Source organism: Chelonoidis abingdonii, chromosome 8 (genome assembly GCF_003597395.2).
Source record: "Chelonoidis abingdonii isolate Lonesome George chromosome 8, CheloAbing_2.0, whole genome shotgun sequence".
Lineage (NCBI taxonomy): Eukaryota > Metazoa > Chordata > Testudines > Testudinidae > Chelonoidis > Chelonoidis abingdonii.
Window position 1 is genome coordinate 85,266,707 of NC_133776.1, and position 21,734 is coordinate 85,288,440.

General features: G+C 47.2%; 2 protein-coding genes across 3 annotated transcripts in view; one reads left to right on the forward strand and one right to left on the reverse strand.

The window, feature by feature from the left end:
* The window catches only part of NEXMIF (neurite extension and migration factor), a 250,744-nt gene that overhangs the window by 143,740 nt on the left and 85,270 nt on the right, over positions 1-21,734 (reverse strand). The gene's annotated exons all lie outside the window — the stretch shown is intronic.
* LOC142047208 (uncharacterized) lies at positions 10,582-14,028 on the forward strand. The gene is made up of 2 exons (XM_075068795.1): positions 10,582-11,370; positions 12,157-14,028. Exons 1-2 carry the CDS (start codon positions 10,857-10,859, stop codon positions 12,705-12,707), a joined length of 1,065 nt encoding a protein of 354 aa, XP_074924896.1. The 5' UTR covers positions 10,582-10,856; the 3' UTR covers positions 12,708-14,028.

Consider the following 21,734-nt stretch of genomic DNA (forward strand, 5'->3'; position numbering starts at 1 on the left):
TTGCCTTCCTCTGCAGCATGGGATACGAGTCACTTACGGATTTAAACTCTTTAAACCATGATTTGAGGACTTCAATAACTCATCAAGAGTTTATGGGTCTATTACAGGAGGGGGTGGGCAAGGTTCCATGGCCTGTGATGTGCAGGAGGTCAGACTAAATTATCATGATGGTCCCTTATGACCTTAAAGTCTATGAGACAGATGTGTAGTCACATTGCTTAGTGCACTACTGGAAGGTGCTCAGATACACTATGCTGATAAGCATGTGGGATGGGTATCATAGGCAAGGGGAGGCTTTGCCTCCCCTAACAGCCTACCATGGCCCCATCCCCGCCCAGCCTGCCTCCTGCAGTGACTCAGAGTTGCTGGGTGGCTGGTGCTGGGCCGTGCTCTCTGCCTGACATTGGCCTGCTGAGCACTGGGACTGGGGGCCGCCCGGAGTCCTAGGGCTGTGGACATGGCAACTGCACTGCCCGGCCACCTGAGCCCCAGGGCTGGGGGTGTAGCAACTGTGCTACCCAGCCGCCCGGAGCTGGGGGTGTGGCAATGGCGCTGCTCGGCCGCCTGGAGCCCTGGGGTTGAGGGCACAGTGACGGTACTGCCTGGCCACCTGAGCCCCAGGGCTGTGGGTGCTGTGGCTGCACTGCCCAGGAGCTAAGGCCTCACCTCCTGGCACTGGAGCCCGCAGAGGGGGTGCTTTGGGCTCCTGCAGGGGAGGTAAAGGTAGGAGTAGAATGTGGTAGGTTTTGAGCACTCCGAATTCAGTACTATGAAGCTCAGACTGGTTAAGAAGCAAAAAAGAGAAAGGCTACACAATCTGGCTTCGGCTCCCAGCCTCCTCACAGTCTGGAGATGTCCACCAGAAGTTTTGTTTCAGGCTCATTCTTAGTCAATAAACAAGCACATAAGGAGGGAGGTATCACCATGCAAAGGAGAAATGCCATGTGTTCTTCTCCACCTAACTTATTCAGCTTTTTCATGTTTTATACTACAATCCACCAAATTTACAATAGTGAAAAACCTTCCCCCTCCCTCAACTTTTAACTTCACGCATTGGGGGTGAAGAAGCCACAAATAAATATAAAGAAAAGGTAAAAATGTGGAAGGGGAGATTTATAAGGTCAAATATTTTATCAGCTCTTGCTTTAATATTATTGTTATCACAAAAAATAGATCAGCACAATGTTATTATCAAAGGCACCAGCTCATTTATAGTGACTAATCAGGGCAAATAGGGACAACAGTTTTAATGAAGCAAGGATGCCTGAAACGTAAACTGAATTCTCAGAAAGAACACAAAGAATGCAGCTGTAGCAGAAAGAGTAAACTATGATCATAATGACAGAGTCAGTTGCTTTATCATGGCTGCTACACAGAATCTAATGAAACATGCTCCTCAGGGTAGCTGACATCAAGGTCTCTCTTCCCAGCATTCAGTATCACTGCAACTCCTTGCATCTCACTAGCTGCTTACAAACAGTGCTCTCTTCCCCAGTCCCACCAAGCTATGAATCAGATTTTCACCAACCATACAAAAAAGGAGAAAAAAAAATAATGAACCAACTTACCAGGGTTCACAGACAACTGTGAACTGTGAGCGTGTGGAAGATAAATGGGCCACAGGTCAAGGTCACACCACACATGTCAATTAGTAAGAGGTGTCTACATTTTGCTGTCTATTGTATTATCGGAAAAGCTGAGTGTTTTGTTAAAGGCAGTGGATAACACTTAACAGGGTGGAAGGAAGGCTTGAAACAAGAAGCCTTTCCTATTCCCTAAATAATACTACATATTTAGGGGAAGTATGGCAAAGGCTATCTTAGTCTGCTTCTGAATGCGTGCTGATGAACACGAAAAATAAGCAGCTGCTGGATGACCCATTCTAATCTGCTTGAGATATCACATCCCAATTTCTGAACAGGGCTTTGGAATAGTCAAAAAAGAGATTGCCATCAGAGACTACCTTCTAGGTTTTAAGCCCAATACTGTGCATACTAATCAGGGTTATGTGTATACATGCAATCAATAAAGCTTGTCATTATGACCTGCCTTGATTTAAAGAGTTCCAATAACCTTGGACTCAACTATAGTGTAATATTATTTGCAGTTACCAGGGAGGAATGATGATCTAGCATTTTTATACTATATTCAACAACATAGTATTTGAATCCTTGGTCTTGTGCCCAAGATATAGGACAAGGAGTCAAGGGGACTTCAGTTCTATTTATGGCTCTGCCACTGATTTTCTGTGCGACTCTGGGAAAGCTGCTTGTGTAATCTTCCACCTAACTTCTATCTGCACACTCACACAGATGTGACCCATCCTTTTCAGGTAAAACACTTATGTCAATTCCTTCAGCTTTGCAGATACAAATTGCAACACTTGTGCTCACACAGACACTACACTTATAAAAAACATTTACACACACACACAAAGGTCAGTATATGTATGTGAGGACACAACTGGAGCTGAAAATGTACCTTTCAGCCTCTTAGTTTCCCTATCCATAAACTGGGTACTAATACTTCCCTGCCCTAAAGAGGTATTGAGAGGCTAAATTCATTACTGTCAGTAAAGCAATTTTAATTTTAGTTAGAAATTCTGAAGTCATACTTGTTACCATAGAGCAGGGGTGGACAAACGTTTTGGCCCAAGGGCCACATCGGAGTTGTGAATCTGTATGGAGGGCCAGGTAGGGAAGTCTGTGCCTCCCCAAATAGCCTGGCCCCCAACCCCTATCTGCCCCCTCCCACTTCCCACCCCGACTGCCCCCCTCAGAATCCCCACCCATAACCAACCCCCCCCACTCCTTGCCCCTGACTGCCCCTCCTGGGATCCCCACCCCTAACAGCCGCCAGGACCCCCCTATCCAACCCCCCCCGACCCGTCCCCTGACTGCCCCCTCCCAGGACGCCCTGCCCAACTGCCTGCACCAGGACCCCCCAAACCCCTCCCCCCCAGCCCCTTTTGGAATGTGGCCCTGCAGACATGGGCAGAGGACTCAAGAGAAGCAGGGGCAGCCACACAGCCGGAGAGAAGTGGCAGTTTCCCCTCTGCATGGCCACCCGGTGCTCCTCCTGAGTCCTCCAGCCATGTTCCCCGCGCTCCCGCCACCCACACCTCCTGTGTGCTCCCCTGCCCCCGCAGTGCAGCCCCTTCCCCCTGCGGGGTTGCACTGGTGCTGAGCTGCCTGAGTGCCTGGCCATGGGGCCCCCTGTTGTTGGGGGTCCATGCCAGGGCATCCTGTGTTCACTGTTAAATCTGCCCCGAGCCACATCGCGCAGCCAGAGCCAGCCATGCTGCCGCGCTGGCAGCAAGGCGAGCTGAGGCTGCGGGGGAGGGGAGACAGCAGGGGAGGGGCAGGGGGCTAGCCTCCCCAGCCGGGAGCTAAGGGGCCAGGTAGGATGGTCCCGCGGGCTGGATGTGGCCCACAGACTGTAGTTTGCCCACCTCTGCCATGGAGCCATTGAGAGCTGCCACTGAGATAGGTAGACTCAGGCAGACTGTCTATAATTGTGGAGAAAAACACAGTTAGGGGACTGGTGAGAGAGAAAACAATCTTGAATAACAGGTTCACAGCCTTGCCAAGCTACACTGGCAGGTGAGAACTGAGGTTCCAAGCAAGCCCTTTGTATGCTGGTTGGACATAGCAGTGTCCACAGCTTATACACATGTATTTACAGTATGGCTAATATAAGGGGGACAGGCATAATTCAGATGGACCCACTATGCTACATAAACGAGTGCTTCCTACAATGAAATCTTCTCAAGCGCAAGTTATAATTGTGTACATATTGTAAATGGCAGTGGTACATACTTGCAATACAAATGTAAAATATCTTAGGCGGCCAGTTCTAAACCACAATAAAGTACTCTGATTGCCGCTGACTTAGGTACCTACCAGTCCTGATTACAGCTAGGAGACTTGTCATCTTATTAGGGGGTTCAGCAGGGTCACTGGTATTATCCTTATTGGATTTTTCAGTTGGTATCATACAAATTTCGCCATACAAGTGATAGATCACATTTTAACATCATTTCTAAGTACACACTTTCCTCCCACCCCTCAGGAACTTTTGTTGAGAAGTGAAAAGGATTTAGCCCCTCAACAAAGCTTCATGAAAGAGCACATTTAATCAGCACAGCCTTGATTTATATGTCTGCTTCTCTCAAGGCCCAATTTCCGATGCCGAAATTCTGATTTGCCATCACAACCTTTAGACCTACAGCCAAAGAATGTCATTTTTAATGCTGCTCATTTGGGAAACCACAAAGAGAGCTCACAAATCCAATGAAGGAGATAAAAAAACCACAACAACTCAGGCCTGCTGCATAGCAATGGGAAAAAACACATAGTAAATCACCCATTTGACCACTGAGCAAGTGCCAGCATTCACTGGGAACCTGGCTAGAGGCGACACTTTTTCAAATTATTCACAAAGCATTGCTTCAATTTGCTTTTTAACCGAACAGAGCTTTGACATCAGTGCTTGCTGGCAAAATATTCACTGAGAATATCTGAGTACCTGGAGTGTTGCAGCTGCACACATATCTGGAGAGGTTTAAATTCAGTGGAACATTGAGGATTCAAACTTTGACTAGGAGAGCCATTGTGAGTGACTGAATTATATGAATTAGTTAGTAAGAGAACAAGCCCTGGGTTTATTTAAAAATAAAAAAGCAAGGATGCTGCACCACAGCACTGACTAAGTATTGTGCATGACAAATTATTTTTCTTACTCCATCTCCTCTGACGCTCTTGTTTCGTCTGCCTGTTACATCCTGTCATTTATACAGCAAGCTCTTTGGAGCAGCACCTAACGCAAGAACATAAGAACGGCCATACTGGGTCAGACCAAAGGTCCATCTAGCCTAGTATCTTGCGACAGTGGCCAATGCCAGGTGCTTCAGAGGGAATGAATGGAACAGGTAATCATCAATCACCACCTATTCCCAGCTTCTTGCAAACATAGGCTATGGGCGTCATCCTGGCTAATAGTTATTGATGGACCTATCCTCCAGTAATGTATCTAGTTCTTTTTTGAACCCTGTTATAGTCTTGGCCTTCACAACATCATCTGGCAAGAAGTTCCACAGATTGATGGTGTGTTGGGTGAAAAAATACTTCCTTTTGTTTGTTTTAAATCTGTTGCCTATTAAATATGCCTATTAAATATGCTGTGAGCATAATTGGGTCCAACCTGGTTGCTACTACAATTTAAATGTTAAAAACCAATAAGTTACCTTGACCACTGTTTAATGACGCAGGTATTATTATTTGAGGGTGGTGCCTCCCGAGTGGCTGGGCTGGTTCTTCTGAGTCCATTTGGAATTAGCTCCTTCTGATAAGGGACAATGCAGGAGAAGGAAAGCACAGAAAGCTATGTTTCAATTAGAGGACCAAACGTGCTAAGCAAATGTATGTAAAGATATCTAAACACTGCAGTGATTGGCTCTTTAAAACTGTGTATAACAATAGTTTCATTTTAATAGTTTATGTTAAAACTTCGTGATGTGCCAGCACATGCACTGCAGTTTGGTTAACAAACCAATGACCAGTTAAGAACAGCATGGCTCTCATTATGCTACATGCCATGGCTCTCCATTCACAGTTACATTTGGGCTAGAACTCAGATCCTCCCATTCCACAAGTAGATCTGAGCCAAAGGAGTCTCTCTTGGTGCTGAAGTCTCTGTGGCACACAAATGAGCAGTTCTAATTCCATCTGCTAGGGAGCAGCGATGCACATACCTACAAGCTAGCTCATTATATACCTCTATCTATAGATCATATTTGAATAACATGAAAGTTCAGTTCTGCCTCTCTTACTAAATATTTGTTGAGACATAGGACGGCACCATCTGTTTTTCTGCAAATAAAGTGTTGGGGGTGGGAAAGTTAGCAAGGCTTGACCAACAGTCTGCTCTAATTATTGGAGATTTGATTTATTTTTTAAGAAGTTCATACCAGTCTTCTGGGTGGGATCTGTGTTTTATTTTTTTGAATGTGAAAAGTACAAGATATTTTTTAAGTCATACCCATGCTTTTGCAATGTATTTCTCTCTTCTGCCCCATGCTTGGAAGACATCACCTTCATTTCATCCCAAATTATAGTTATCTAAATTTAGGAGGTATGAGGAGGAGAGGAAGCCAAAGTAGCCATCTTATACATTCATACACACACTAAAATAAGTATAAATTAGAGCTGTCCTTATTCTGCCATAACCACAAAAGTTTGCATTTCTATAGCACCAAGTCTATTAAGCATTATTTTCCCCATTTTTCACTAGGGTAAACTGAGGCATCAAAAGATCACACAATCTCAAAGTCATACGATGAGAATGTGGCATAGTCATGGTAATTCATTTCTATGCCTTGACCTCAAACCCTTCCCTTCCTTCTTTACAAGAGCTCTATTTTTCATCCACTGTACTGCAGTTTCTGCCTGGGCGTGGCTTTTTTTCCCTCAATTCCCCCATGGCTCACTTGAAGGTAGATGTGGGGGAAGGGGCTGTTTACAAATCAGCTGTAAAACCAACATAAAGGAGCAAAAGAAGACCATGTGATACCGTGCATAGGTGGCAAGGTGGTGCTGCACCAGTGATTCCTACTATTTACACTGGTTAAGCTCTTCTTCCATCTTTAATGTGATGGGACATAAGGCATATAGCAGGTTGCATCTGACTGCTGGGCATGACTTAAAAAATATCTTGTACTTTTCACATTCAAAAAAATAAAACAGATCCTGCTACACCCCTGATGCAGGGCTCTTTCATTCACAGGGAGCCCTGTCATACGCAAATGGTCTTCAGTGTCAGAGGGCAATGGAACTGTTCACAAAAAGAAATCTTTGGACTTCTTTGAAAATTTAGGCGTAGAGCCACCAATGTTCTACCAACCTTTGCATAAGTATTATCATGGTGGTAGTTCTCCATCTATGACCAAACACAGGCAAAGGCCCCGCTATGTACTTCCAGTTGCATATTATGAAGTGAGAGAGAAGCACTCAGCCTAATTCTTCCCTTTTTCCCGCCCCTTATGCCCCAAAATGTACTGTGCATCAGGCCAAAAATATATTAATGTGCGGAGAAAGCACCAACCAGTCACAGCACTAAGACACATACAGACTTATGTTTCGAACTGAAATTTCCTTTGCACCAAATGTGTATGTTTTACAGATTTCTACCATAGCATGACTTTCATCCCTTCCTCCTCACAGCTCCTACTTGTCTCATAGTGTGAGACTGAAGTAGACAAGTGTGAAAGAATCATATAGGGCTCAACATCATTAGGCTCATTTTGAAAGCATAAGAGCTGACAGGTCTGAGGAAGCAACTTCCTGTTTCCCTCTGGGGCCCAGATTTGGGGACAGGGAGGGTTGGGGAGAGGAAGAAAGATCTTTCAGAAAATAAAACCAGAGGAATGGTTTGGGTTTTTTTTCTGCAGTCTTGGGGCAGTTGTAAGGATAAGAGGCAGCAGAATTACAAAGGATTAAATAACTAATAAACCCTCAAGTTAAACATAAAGCCAAAAGACAAAAACACAGTGAAAGTTCATCCTACCAGAACTACTGTGCTGGATGAAATATTAACATATTCACACTTGAAAGTTGTGAAAGGGTCAGAACTATCTCCTGTTTAAAATGTATCCTTGTTACATGATATCTGATTTCAAAGCAGAATGTATCCTGCAGACACACACAAGAAAATAGCTGAATAGGTATCATAACACAAACATCCATTTATTTCCTGCCAAATTAGATCAATGTCCTCTCTCCACAAAAGAATGCTCCCTGCAAAGTGTGTAAGTTCAACTTGTATTCAGCAGAACAGGTTACAAAATCAAACAGCACCATGGCACACAAACAGTGTTTCTTTTGTAAAATTGGCTCTGTTGCATATCTCAGAACACTTGTATTTAATTTAAATCTCCAATATTTGTACAAAAAAAATTAAAAGAAAAGAAAATCCCCAATTAAAACTAACACAAATCCCACCCCCAGGTGAAAGCCTAACAAACGGACCTTGCACCATACCCTAAAGGTAAAAACCTGATCTGGCAGTCAACGCCAAAGTCAAGGGCCCTCCAACGAGAACGCCTTGCTCCCAGCACCCAGTGACTGTAAACCTAGTGGCTGTTATCTTGAGCAACCTTCCTAATCTCATCTCCTACAGTGGCTCAGGGTTGGAAGGGTGGCATTTTAGGGCCAGGATGCAAACTTCAGCTCAAAGTCAACATCTTGAACTGCGCCCAGAAATGAAAAGTTGTTGAAGAACAATTTTTGTTCCCTGCAGCTAACACCATCGAAAAGCAGGCAGCTATATTCTCTACCAGATGTAGCTTCAAACTGGCCATCCAGAATTGCCCTATGTAGAACATACGGCAATTAGAGCAGCAAGGCCCAAACCCAAAAGGAAAGGTCATCAATGGCTAATCAGGCTAAAGTGGCACTTTGGGCCACCAATGCCAGCTAGTGGCTCAAAGACAGATGGGGGTCCAAAAGCCCCCCAAAATTGTGAATCATTTGGACACAAACACACTCCTCTACAGTAGGTTTGGTGGGCATTCTAAGGATCAGTTCATCTTGTTAATTCCAGTCTCCTGGACAAATTCCCAAATGGGTTACATTCTACTTCCGAAGTTCCCACACCCTTGTCCTCCGTCACTTCCTGTCCTAAATGGTGGCATAGTGCTAAAGCATTTGGTTAAACAGTTCTCATAATCTGCCCTGTTTTAAAGGATTGCTCTTTGAGGGCCTGAAGTGCCCCTTATGTAGGGTTTGCACCTCTGCTCAATTCAGCATTAACGTTCCTCAGAATAGAAAGCTCTATATAAACATAAGATAAGATCATCGGCATTATTCATAGCATTGCCATTAGAACTAGATAAATTCATGAAGGTTAAGTCCATTAATGGCTATTAGCCAGGATGGGTAAGCAATGGTATCCCTAGCTTCTGTTTGTCAGAGGGTGGAGATGGATGGCAGTAGAGAGATCACTTGATCAGGTGCACTGTTAGGTGCACTCCCTCTGGGGCACCTGGCATTGGCCACTGTCAGCAGACAGGATACTGGGCTGGTTGGAGCTTTGGTGTGACCCAGTATGGCCATTCTTATGTTCTTAACAACAAATCCAAGATGATGACATTGAGTGAGTAAAGATAATTGCAAATGCTGTTCAGTTTAGTACTACACAGTATCAACAGTTCTCATGTTTCTATTGGGAGTCTCACTATATTTATTGTTTTTCTTAAAGCCTCAGTTCCCAGGTGTGTGAATAAGTGGGTATCAGAGCTTTCATTTTATTTTATTTTTAAATAGTAACTTTCTAAGCCTCTTGGTTGCAGAGAAAATCTTGAAAACTAGACCCAAGTTCACCCTAAGTAAAAGGCAACAAATTTTTATTAATTTTGTAAAAATCTCATGAGTTTGGGGCTCTGACTCATAATTTCTGAAAGCATGTCAATATTGGTTACACTGGGAAAATATACAAAATTTCAGTTTGTAGCCCAGTATCAAATTTCTGGATAACCAATCAGTGGTAAGATGCAGACATTCCAGGCCATTCTTACACCTTAGAAATGTAGTAGCATTAAAGGATAAGAGGTAGGACAAAAGACCTTCCAGGTAGTATGATCTGTGGCCTGAACATGCCAGGAATTCTTGGATACTAATGCCAGCTCAGAGTTCACAGTATACATGGTCTTTGACAAATTAGTTTGGCCTCATTTTTTTTTTTTCAAAAGTGATGAGTGATTCTGGATGCCTCAATTTTTAGGTACCCAATATGAGACCTCAACCACCTGATTTCTAGAGAATGGATGTTCAGTATTTTATGAAATCAAGCCCCTCCTATCTCAATCAGAATTCTCAAAAACTGAGATACCCAGAATCACTAGTTACTTTTGAAAATCTGGGCCTTTATCTTTCTGTGCCATGGGTCCCCTTCTGTAAAACAGGGATGTTTCCTTAACTACAGTTCTGTAGTGCACAGATGGTTGATTAGTTAATGTTTGCTGAGTCCTCTGAAGTGGAAAAGATCTGTATATAAAACCTACCAAGCTATTTAAAAATGTGTCAGTCACTGGCCCTACCTGCACCCAATGTCATTTTAAGAAGTCCTGACTATCAAGGTAAAATCCTGACAGGAAGCAACCCTGCTATTAGGGGCTTGCCAGAAAACTCAACCGTTAATAGATCTGTGTAGAAAAGGAAGCCTCTGCAGAAACTGTTTCATGTGTCTCTCTACATGTCAGGCTCTCTCTCTTTTTCCTTTTATCTTCAGATTTAGATAATTCTCATTAAAAGCAAGGTGGTCGTTTTGGCAAAATTACCATAATGTCTCTTGATGGACTTTTAAGTTATCTCCTGTTTGTTATACAGTGCTTTGAATCGTGTGTTTTGCCAAGAAATGAAACATTGTTTATTCTTGTATTAGGAAGACAAAGTGTTTCCCACTTAAAGATTTAGGCCTTGGCTACACTTGGAAGTTGCAGCGCTGGTGAGGGGGTTACAGCACTGCAACTTACTCGGTGTCCACACTTACAAAGCTCAGCCAGCGCTGCAACTCCCTGTCTGCAGCGCTGGCTGTACTCCTGGTCTGCTACGGGTGTAGCGAATCCAGCGCTGGTGATGCAGCGCTGCTCATCAGGTGTGGACACTCACCAGCGCTGTAATTGGCCTCCAGGGTATTAGGAGGTATCCCAGCATACCTTTTCAGCCTCTCTGGTCATCGTTTCGCACTCCACTGCCCTGGGCTCAGGTGACCCGCCCTTTAAATGCCCCGGGAATTTTAAAAATCCCCTTCCTGTTTGCTCAGCGAGGCGTGGAGTGCAATCAATCAATCAATCAGTGACCATGCCTCCACGCCCCAAACGAGCCCCAGCATGGAGCACTGCCGAGCTGCAGGATCTCATCAGTGTTTGGGGTGAGGAAGCTGTGCAGGCACAGCTGCGCTCCAGCCGTAGAAATTATGATACCTACGGCCAGATATCAAAGTCAATGCAATACAGGGGCTATGACCGGGACGCGGTGCAGTGCAGGGTTAAGGTAAAGGAGCTGCGGAGTGCCTACTGCAAAGCATGTCAGGGAAACCACCGCTCAGGTGCTGCCCCCACGACCTGCCGTTTTTACAAGGAGCTGGATGCGATACTTGGATGTAACCCCACTGCCAATCCGAGGATCACGATGGACAGTTCAGAGCCTGGAGAGGAGGGGGAGGGTGTAGAGGAACCCGAGAGGGAGGCTACTGAGGTGTTTGGAGACTCCCAGGAGTCATGCAGCCAGGAGCTATTTTCCAGCCAGGAAGAAGCTAGCCAGTCGCAGCCGCTGGGACTTGGTAGTGAGGAACCAGCAGAGGAGCCTGTTCCCGGTAAGAAGCTTTTATTATAAGGATGGAAATGTTTTGGGAGGAGGGGGGCTATGGCTGCCTGCAAGCATGCCTAGATGTGGAATAGCCCATTGATTTGGTCTATCACGTCGCGGTAATCTGCCTCTGTAATCTCTTCAAAAGTTTCAGCCAGAGCGTGTGCAATGCGCTTCCGCAAGTTTATAGGGAGAGCCACCGTGGTCCTTGTCCCAGTCAGGCTAACACGTCCGCGCCATTGTGCCGTGAGGGGTGGGGGGACCATTGCTGCACACAGGCAAGCTGCGTAGGGACCAGGGCGGAATCCACATAGCTGTAGAAGACCCTCCCGCTCTTCCCAGTTGACCCGGAGCAGCGAGATATCGGGGAGGTTAAAATTCTGTGGAAAATGCAGGGATACTGTTAAGTGCTATTTCCCTGTAGCTGCTCTTTGCTTTCCCCAAGTCACAGAAAGCCCATGGATTCCAGAGTCAAGCAGCCCCCCCTTCCCAGGTGAGCCGCGTGTGCAAGATGGCTCTGAGGAGTACCTGCTGTGGCAGATGTGGGTGTAGGGTTCAGTGCTATTTCCCTGTAGCTGCTGTTTGCTTTCCCCAAGTCACAGAAACCCCATTGATCCCAGAGTCAAGCAGCCCCCCCTTCCCAGGTGAGACGCGTGTGGGGAAACTCACCATTTCTCTCTGCAGCTGCGGCCTCTCTGTGCTATGCTCGCAATGTGTAAATGATGCTAGAAATAGTCTTAAAAACAATACAGGCTCTGTATTAAAAGTTTATCTCTCTGTGTTTTTTTTAAAGTGACCTTGGATACTGCTCCATCAGCGCAGACTTCTGAAAAACTACGGAACTTAAGAAAAAAACCAAGGAAGAATAAGGAGGAGCTGGTGAAAGCAGTTATGAATCTGTATTCCACAGATAATAAAAAGTTGCAAGACTGGAGGGAAAAGGAAAGCAGGAAAAAGGAACAGGCTGCCAAGAGAAAGGAAAAGGCTGCCAAGAGAAAGGAATTGGCTACCAAGAGAAGCACAGATCGGCTGCTAAGCATCCTGGAACGCCACACAGACCTCATGCAGTCAATGCTAGCCATGCAGGCAGAGCACTACCGTGCCTTCCTCCCCCCATCCCAAAGCTCAACCCATTGTGCCCCACTGTTTCCTCAAAACACCCTTCTCCAGCATCCTGGTTCTTACCACCACCAGCTGCCCCCAACACCCATACGTTCACCTAACAGCCCTGAGAACTACGACCCTTACCCTATGCACTCAACCCCCATCACCATGCAGCATATTAATCCTGAAGTGCAGCAGGCATTGCAGAGCACTCAAGGAAGGACATATTCAAACCTCTGACTTTACTGCTCATCACCCTACCCCCCTGCCCGTTTTATGTACTGTATTTTTAATAAAGGATTTCTTGTCTTTTAAAACAGTTTTTATTATTACAGAAAGTGTAACATACTGTACCACAAGTGAAAAATAGGCACTGCAAATCATTGCAACCACTGCACTTCACTCCTGTGGAAGGCACCCAACATTACTGTTGGCTTTCAGCCTCAAATTGCTCCTTTAAGGCATCCCTAATCCTTGAAGCACTGTGCTGGGCCTCTCTAGTAGCCCTGCTCTCTGGCTGTGCACATTCAGCCTCCAGGCGTTGAACCTCGGAGGTCCATTCGTCACTGAAGGTTTCACCCTTCCCTTCACAAATATTATGGAGGATACAGCACGCGGTTATAATCGCTGGGATGCTGCTTTCCCCCACGTCTAGCTTCCCGTAGAGACTTCTCCATCTCCCCTTTAAACGGCCAAAAGCACACTCCACAGTCATTCTGCACCGGCTCAGCCTGTAGTTGAACCGGTCCTTGCTCCTGTCAAGCTTCCCTGTATACGGTTTCATGAGCCAAGGCATTAACGGGTAAGCGGGGTCTCCAAGGATCACAATGGGCATTTCGACGTCCCCCACTGTGATCTTCCGGTCTGGGAAAAAAGTCCCTGCCTGCAGCTTCCTGAACATGCCACTGTTCCGAAAGATGCGTGCATCATGCACCTTTCCAGGCCATCCTGTGTAAATGTCAGTGAAACGCCCACGGTGATCCATAAGCGCCTGGAGAACCATAGAGAAATACCCCTTCCGATTAATGTACTCGGATGCCAGGTGGGGTGGTGCCAGAATAGGAATATGCGTCCCATCTATTGCCCCTCCACAGTTAGGGAAACCCATTTGTGCAAAGCCATCCAGAATGTCCTGCACATTCCCCAGAGTCACGGTTCTTCTTAGCAGGATGCGATTAATGGCCCTGCAAACTTGCATCACCACTATTCCAACGGTCGACTTTCCCACTCCAAACTGGTTTGCGACCTATCGGTAGCTGTCTGGAGTTGCCAGCTTCCAGACTGCAATAGCCACCCGCTTCTCCACTGACAGGGCAGCTCTCAGTCTCGTGTCCTTGCGCTGCAGGGTTGGGGCGAGCTCAGCACACAGTCCCATGAAAGTGGCTTTTCTCATCCTAAAGTTCTGCAGCCACTGATCGTCATCCCAGACTTGCATGACGATGTGATCTCACCACTCAGTGCTTGTTTCCCGAGCCCAAAGGCGGCGTTCCACGGTGCTGAGCACGTCCGTTACTGCCACAAGCAATTTAGTGTCAGGCGCGTCAGGCGAATCTATTTCATCATCTGAGCTCTCCTCACTGTCACTTTGGAGCATAAGGAATAGCTCAACTGCCAGACGTGATGTGCTGGCAACATTCATCAGCAAAGTCCTCAGCAGCTCGGGCTCCATTTCCTACTGAAATCACGCGGCAGACTCACAATGGCACCAAACGGCTGAAAAGGGAAGCGATGCACCACGGGTCGTTGGAACAGGAAGCGGAATGACCCGCACCCTTCCGTCCCCTTCCCACAACCCACAGCGCCAAAATGGGACGAGGTGCTCTGTGGGATAGCTGCCCACAATGCACCACTCACAACAGCGCTGCAAATGCTGCAAATGTGGACACACTGCAGCGCTGGTCGCTGTCAGTGTGGACACACTGCAGCGCTGGCCCTACACAGCTGTACGACCACAGCTGTAACTACCAGCGCTGCAAAAATGTAAGTGTACCCATACCCTTAGTCTCTCTTTAAATGTGCAGTGTAGCAGAAGCTGAGTGGCACAAGTGAAAGGAAGGGACTCCTAACTGCAACTGAATTTCAATTTCATTGATTAGTAGTATCACCGGTGTAAAGAGATTTAATGCCCAGGCTAGTGTAAATTGGATTCAAATTGCTATCTCTGTATAAAAAGGAGTCTCACATAAAGGATTAAATGAAGGCGAAGGTTTCACAATGAGCCCACTGGCTCATACACAATCAGCTTTGTGTACTCATTAGAAAAGGGAGCTAATCACCCCAGTTTGTGCTGGTTTCAGAGCTGCGAACAAAAAAGACTGACCTCCCACTGAGAGTCAAAGACAAAATATCCCTTTTTCTCACATTTACAACTACCACACATTTTGTGTCCCCCAAAATTTAATGATCTGACTGAACCACAATAAAAATTAGCTACTGCAGGGAAGGAGAGTTCAGCTATCTACCATTTCACGACCTGATGCAGTTTAATGAAGAGAGAGAAAAAAAATAAGAAAGGTAGGCTAAGAAAATTAAATATCTGTCCAGGAAAGTGTCTGAACAGTGACCTAGTTTTGTCACAGTAAGTGGCTTGTTTGTAAATGTACTGCAAGCATGTACAACACAACAATCATACAGAATTCCAAAGCAATCTCACTGGTAATCAAAGAGACTCTCTCCATTTTAAAAGGCAAGCATTACATATTTACACACTTGCTGGCACACCACACAAAATCACTGATAGTCATATACAGCAGGAAAAACATAGGGTTCGATGCTCCCCTCTGCTCTTTGCTGGTTGAGAAGAGATAAAGCTGGCTGAACCACATGGTGAGGCACAGAGCAGTAGCTACACTGCATGCCCCCCTCTCGCCCTGAGCCCATGGGAACTACTCTGCAGCCATACTGCCGTAGTCGGGGCTCTGCAAGGTGGAAGGAGGCATGCTGCAGAAGGACCGTGGAGCCAGGTGAGCAGCCTCTGTACACAGCATGTTCCTCTTCTAACCTGTCAGGCTTTGAGCAGAAATCTATCCAGGAATTAAATGGCATCCCACTGATCTTGGGTTGATGTACAACATTTATTATAGTATTTTCATTTTGAGGTTGGAAGTGCTATAAAAATGTTTATGCTGTAGCCACCGCTGAAAGGTTGCGACCTCGAGGACAGATGATGGCAACTGTTCAGCAGAGAACAGTAACTGTATGGCAGATTAGGGCAGGAACTGAGTACCACCTAGGCCTGGATTTCTCGAACCACATCTATGGACCACATCCTAACACAGCACAGGCACCTCCTTTCCCATTCCAGTTTTGTAATTTCCCTGAGGTGTAGGGTGACCAGACAGCAAGTGTGAAAAAGCGGGACAGGGATAGGGGGTAATAGGAGCCTATATAAGAAAAAGACCCAGAAATTGGGACTGTCCCTATAAAATTGGGACATCTGGTCACTGTACTGGGGCATCACTCACACAAACTGTATTATCAGGAAACCGTTTATGTATTTTCAAGGTAATAAGTGTTTTCTCCATTTTGGAAAAAAGTCAATCATGCTGTCTCCTTTTGCTCCTTATTTCATCTCCCTCCCCCCTCTGTTCTGTTTCTCTCCACTGTGAGCGAGGAGGAGAGCCAGCACCATGTGACAAGTCAGCTTCCTGTACACACGTGCCACATGCAACTGAAATCACAGGAGACATTTAAGTCAGCAAAAAGGAATCGAGCACATTAGAATGTAGACAGCACACTGGGATCCAAGATCCCACTAAGTAACTTATGAAAAATGCCTGGAGTCTTTAATGACCATAAAGTGGTCCGATGACCTCTGGTTTACATCTCCCTCAAAACATGGCACCTCCAACGTTAGCGTTAGTATCTTATAGTGTCCAAAAGCGTGTGAGAGGACTCACAGCACAAGTGATACACATAGTCATTGCACCAAAGAGCTTACAATCTAATTTCAGTTCAGACTCTGTTTAACTTGCGAAATCTAATGAGATCAGTACAGTAAGGCACAGCTAACAGTAATTTGCCACTCTTCCTCTCTTGCACCATCTTTTTCACTTTGTGTTTGTACAGTGTCTAGCACAATGGGGTCCAGATCCTGGTATGGGCCTTTACCTGCAATCTTAATACAAACAGTAAACAGTAATACTGTGACACTGTCAATCATTTCTAGTAGCACAAGTGAAAAAAGGGGCATTACCCTGTGTCAGAGAGAGTAAAATGGAGTTATACTCATATAAAACTTTCTACCAAGACAAATTAATTCAACAGGAGCATCACGGTGATTATACCGCTGACCCCATTCATTTCATTTATTGTAACTTTTAGGTAAATTTAAAAAATAAATATAATTCATGTAAGAAAAGATGGACTCTCTTAGATGTGCAAACTCTGAGTTGAGTTATTCTTCAGCTTGAGTACAATGCAGTCTGTCACGTACTTCGCCAATGCAAGTAGCAGCAGACTAAAGAAAAATAGAGGCCCAACTGCTAACAACTGGCTCTCACCCTACTATGAAAACGTAAGGCTCAAAGACCGCCAACAATCCCAGTAGATGGGACTGATAAATACAATCTTCTTATAATGCATTATCACCATTGTATGAGACCTATATCAGCTGAACAGCAAAGGGAAACAAAATCAAACAATTCACTCCTTTCCTTTCCAAATTCCAGGACTACAATTTGGACGTTTTGGAACTCTACAGTATCAATACACAAAAAACTCTGTTGTGAGACAGTCAAGACTGCTCAACACATAACATACTTGGCACAAAAAGCACAAGTACAAGAAAATGAAAAATCATGCCACCTATACCATATACCCCATCTACTCCTCCACCACACACAAACAACTTACTCTCCCCACAGACCACTCAGTACAACCTTAACTCTTCCCTCTCAACCTTTGGGATACTCCTTCCTAAGACTGCTAGCTGTGGATGTTTGCTATAATTGGGTGTATGGGGAGGAAGATGTTTGGTAAAGAAGGCAACGGAAATTCTGGCATCCCTGGAGCTGGGAGGATGACAGAAATTTCCCAGTGGTGGTTTCACTATTTAAGTATCAGGTGGAGTTGGGAAAGGGTGGTGGACCCATATGGAGGAGTGGTTCTGGAGCTCTTCCATAAAAGTGCAGCTGCTGGTTACAAAAGATTTTATCCATCAGCAGCTGCTTTTGTCAGGCAAATAAAATCTTCTGTCAATAGCTGCACATAAAACCTTTGTTACTGTAGGACAAAACATGACATAAATGTGCAGCTCCTGACAGAGACTGAGTGTGTACAATGGAGAACATTTTATCCATCAGCTACCTATTGGCACATAAAGACAGTTACTCACCTTTGTAACTGTTGTTCTTCAAGATGTGTTGCTCATATCCATTCCAAGTAGGTGTGCGCGCGCCGCGTGCACGTTCGTCGGAAGATTTTTACCCTAGCAACACCCGGCGGGTTGGCTGGGCGCCCCCTGACATGGTGCCGCTACGGCACCGAATATATACCCCTGCCGACCCGTCCGCTCCTCAGTTCCTTCTTGCTGGCTACTCCGACAGTGGGGAAGGAGGGCGGGTGTGGAATGGATATGAGCAACACATCTCGAAGAACAACAGTTACAAAGGTGAGTAACCGTCTTTTCTTCTTCGAGTGCTTGCTCATATCCATTCCAAGTAGGTGAATCCCAAGCCTTACCTAGGCGGTGGGGTCGGAGTGAGAGTCTGCAGAGTGCAAGACCGCCAAGCCAAAGGCTGCATCTCCTCTGGATTGTTGTACCAGGGCATAGTCGGAAGCAAACGTGTGTACGGAAGACCATGTAGCTGCTCGACATACCTCCTGGATAGGAACTCGAGCGAGGAAGGCGGCCGACGAGGCCTGGGCTCTAGTTGAATGTGCGGTAACGTGACCCGGAGAGGCGTGAGCCAGATCGTAGCAAGCCTGGATGCAAGCCGTTACTCAGGAGGAAATCCGCTGGGAAGAGATGGGCTGACCTTTCATCTGGTCTGCCACCAAGAGTTGGGGCGTTTTACGGAAAGGCCTCATGTGGTCAATATAGAAAGCTAGCGGCCTGCGGACATCCAGCGAGTGCAACTGTTGCTCCCTACGTGATGCGTAGGGCTTAGGGAAGAAAATCAGGAGAAATATGTCCTGGTTGAGGTGAAAAGACGAAACCACCTTCGGGAGGAACACTGGATGCGGGCGTAGCTGCACCTTATCCTTATAGAATATCGTGTAAGGCGGGTCCGCCATCAGAGCACGAAGCTCTGAGACTCTCCTAGCCGATGTAATGGCCACCAGGAATGCCGTCTTCCATGATAAATATAGGAGTGAGCAGGTCGCCAAGGGTTCGAACGGTGGGGCCATAAGTCCCGTCAGAACCAAATTCAGGTCCCAGGTCGGGGCGGGGCACCGCACCAGGGGAAAAAGGCTGTCCAGCCCCTTGAGGAATCTTGAGACCATAGGGTGGGAAAAAACAGAGTATGCGCCTTCTCCAGGGTGGAAAGTGGAGATAGCTGCTAGGTGTACTCGCAAGGACGATAGTGCAAGGCCCTGCTGCTTGAGATACAAGAGGTAATCTAGTATCATGGGTATGGGAGCCGCGGTAGGTGCTGCATCCTGCCGCTGACACCAGCAAGAGAACCGCTTCCACTTGGCCAAGTATGTAGCGCGAGTGGAGGGTTTCCTGCTGCCCAGGAGTACCTCCTGCACCGGGTTAGAGCAGCGCAACTCTGATTGAGTTAACCAAGGAGGAGCCACGCCATAAGATGGAGGGATTGCAGGTCTGGATGGAGAAGCCTGCCATGGTCTTGCGTGATCAGTCCTGATAGAGGGGCAAGGGAATCAGGCTGGCTATCAAGTGGTCCAGCAACGTGGTGTACCAGTGTTGCCGGGGCCACGCAGGGGCGATCAGAATCAGGCGAGCCCCGTCCCTGCGAAGTTTCAGCAGAACCTTGTGCACCAATGGGAAGGGTGGGAAGGCGTAAAGCAGGTAGTTCGACCAAGACATTAGGAAGGCGTCAGATATCGAGCCCGGGGCTAGGCCCTGGAAAGAGCAGAATCTCTGACACTTCAGGTTGCTGCGGGAGGCGAAGAGGTCTACGTGGGGAAACCCCCACTTTTGGAAGATGGAGTGAGCTACATCTGGGCGAAGTGACCACTCATGGGTGAGGAAGGATCTGCTGAGCTGGTCTGCTAGCGTATTCTGGGCCCCCGGGAGGAAGGACGCCACTAGGTCTATAGAGTGGGCTATACAAAATACCCACAGTTGGATCGCTTCCTGACAAAGGGGGAGAGAATGAGTCCCTCCCTGTTTGTTTACATAGTGCATCGCGGTTGTGTTGTCCGTGAGCACTAGGACGCAGCGGTCTTGTAGATGAGGAAGGAACGCTTGGCAGGCAAGGCGAACCGCTCATAGCTCCCGAATGTTTATGTGCAACGGCAGCTCCTGGGTCGACCAGAGGCCTTGCGTGCGACGGTGGCCCATGTGTGCCCCCCAGCCCAGAGATGACGCATCCGTTGTTAGAGATACAGACGGTTGTCTCTGATGGAACGGAATGCCTGCACACACCAGAGACGGTGTTAGCCACCAGGTCAGGGAGCCTAAGACACTCTGAGGAACAATGACGACCATGTCTATGGCGTCCCTGTGTGCGCGGTAGATAGCGGCCAGCCAGACTTGAAGGGGATGAAGGCGAAGCTTGGCGTGCTTGGTCACAAAAGTGCACCCGAGAAGGCTGAGGCAAGTGCGGACAGTTGTCGTTGGGTATGTCTGAAGGCCTTCTATGGCAGCGACTATCACCCAAAAATGGGGTAGCGGGAGGTAGGCTGTTGCGAGCGTGGAGCCTAGGACGGCTCCAATGAATTCGATTCTTTGAGTGGGCACTAGAGTGGACTTGTCTATATTGACCATGAGGCCCAATCGCTCGAACAGGTCCATGACGATGGCAACATGTCTGGCGACCTGAGTCTCGGAGGTCCCGCGGATAAGCCAGTCGTCTAGGTAGGGGAAGACTTGGATGTGCTGACGACGGAGGAAGGCGGCCACTACAGCCATACACTTTGTGAAAACACGTGGGGCAGCGGAGAGGCCGAATGGGAGGACCATAAATTGGTAGTGCTGATGATGTACCATGAACCGCAGGTAACGTCTGTGCGGGGGGTAAACGGAGATATGAAAGTATGCGTCTTTCATGTCGAGAACAACGTACCAGTCTCCGGGATCCAGGGAAGGGATGATGGTCCCCAAGGATACCATACGGAACTTCAACTTCTTTAGGAAGACGTTGAGACCGCGGAGGTCCAGGATGGGACGTAGACCTCCTTTTGGTTTGGGGATTAAGAAGTATCGGGAGTAAAAACCCCTGCCCTTGAACGCCTTCGGTACCTCTTCTATAGCTCCGATTTTGAGAAGCGTACGGATCTCCTGCCAGAGGAGTTGCTCGTGAGAGGGGTCCCTGAAGAGGGACGGGGCGGGAGGGTGGGAGAGGGGGGCGAAATAAACTGGAGATGGTATCCAAACTCCACCGTGCATAGGACCCAACAGTCTGAGGTCAACTGGGCCCATGCAGGGAGGAAGGAGGAAAGACGATTGGAAACCTGGAGAGGATTCCGGGAAAGGGTTGGTACTCTGCTCTCGGGCACACCTTCAAAAGTTTGACTTTGGTCCCACTGATGGTTTGGCGGGACCATTATTTTGGCCCCCTTGCGAACCGGACTGCCGACTGCGGTTTCCGCGACCACGCCTCCTATTAAAGTCTTGTCGAGGCCGAGGTGGGGGGTAAGGGCGCTGAGGCTGGGCCCGGAAGGACCTGCGTTGGGTCTGCGGGGTGTGCATCCCAAGGGAACGCATGATAATGCGATTGTCTTTAAGATTCTGGAGTCTGGGGTCCGTTTTCTCCGAGAAAAGGCCCTGGCCCTCGAACAGAAGGTCCTGGATAGTGTGTTGCAGTTCGGGGGGTAGACCCGAGACCTGCAACCACGATACTCTCCGCATCGCAATCCCGGAGGCTACAGTTCTAGCCGCTGAATCAGCAGCATCAAGAGAGGCCTGTAGAGAAGTCCGAGCTACCTTCTTCCCTTCCTCCAGAAGGCTTTGGAACTCAGGACGGGAGTCCTGCGGGATCAGCTCAGTGAACTTACCCATCGACGGTCAGGTATTATAATTGTACCTGCTGAGGAGGGCCTGCTGGTTAGCCACCCGCAGTTGAAGGCCCCCAGCGGAGTAGACCTTACGACCCAGCAGATCCATCCGTTTAGCCTCCCACGATTTTGGGGAGGGGC

Coding starts and splice junctions, on each gene's coding strand:
- LOC142047208 (XM_075068795.1), top strand. CDS start 10,857: ATGCCTCCACGCCCCAAACGAGCCCCAGCATGGAGCACTGCCGAGCTG. Junction 11,371..12,156: donor AGCAGAGGAGCCTGTTCCCG/GTAAGAAGCTTT, acceptor TTTTTTTTAAAG/TGACCTTGGATACTGCTCCA.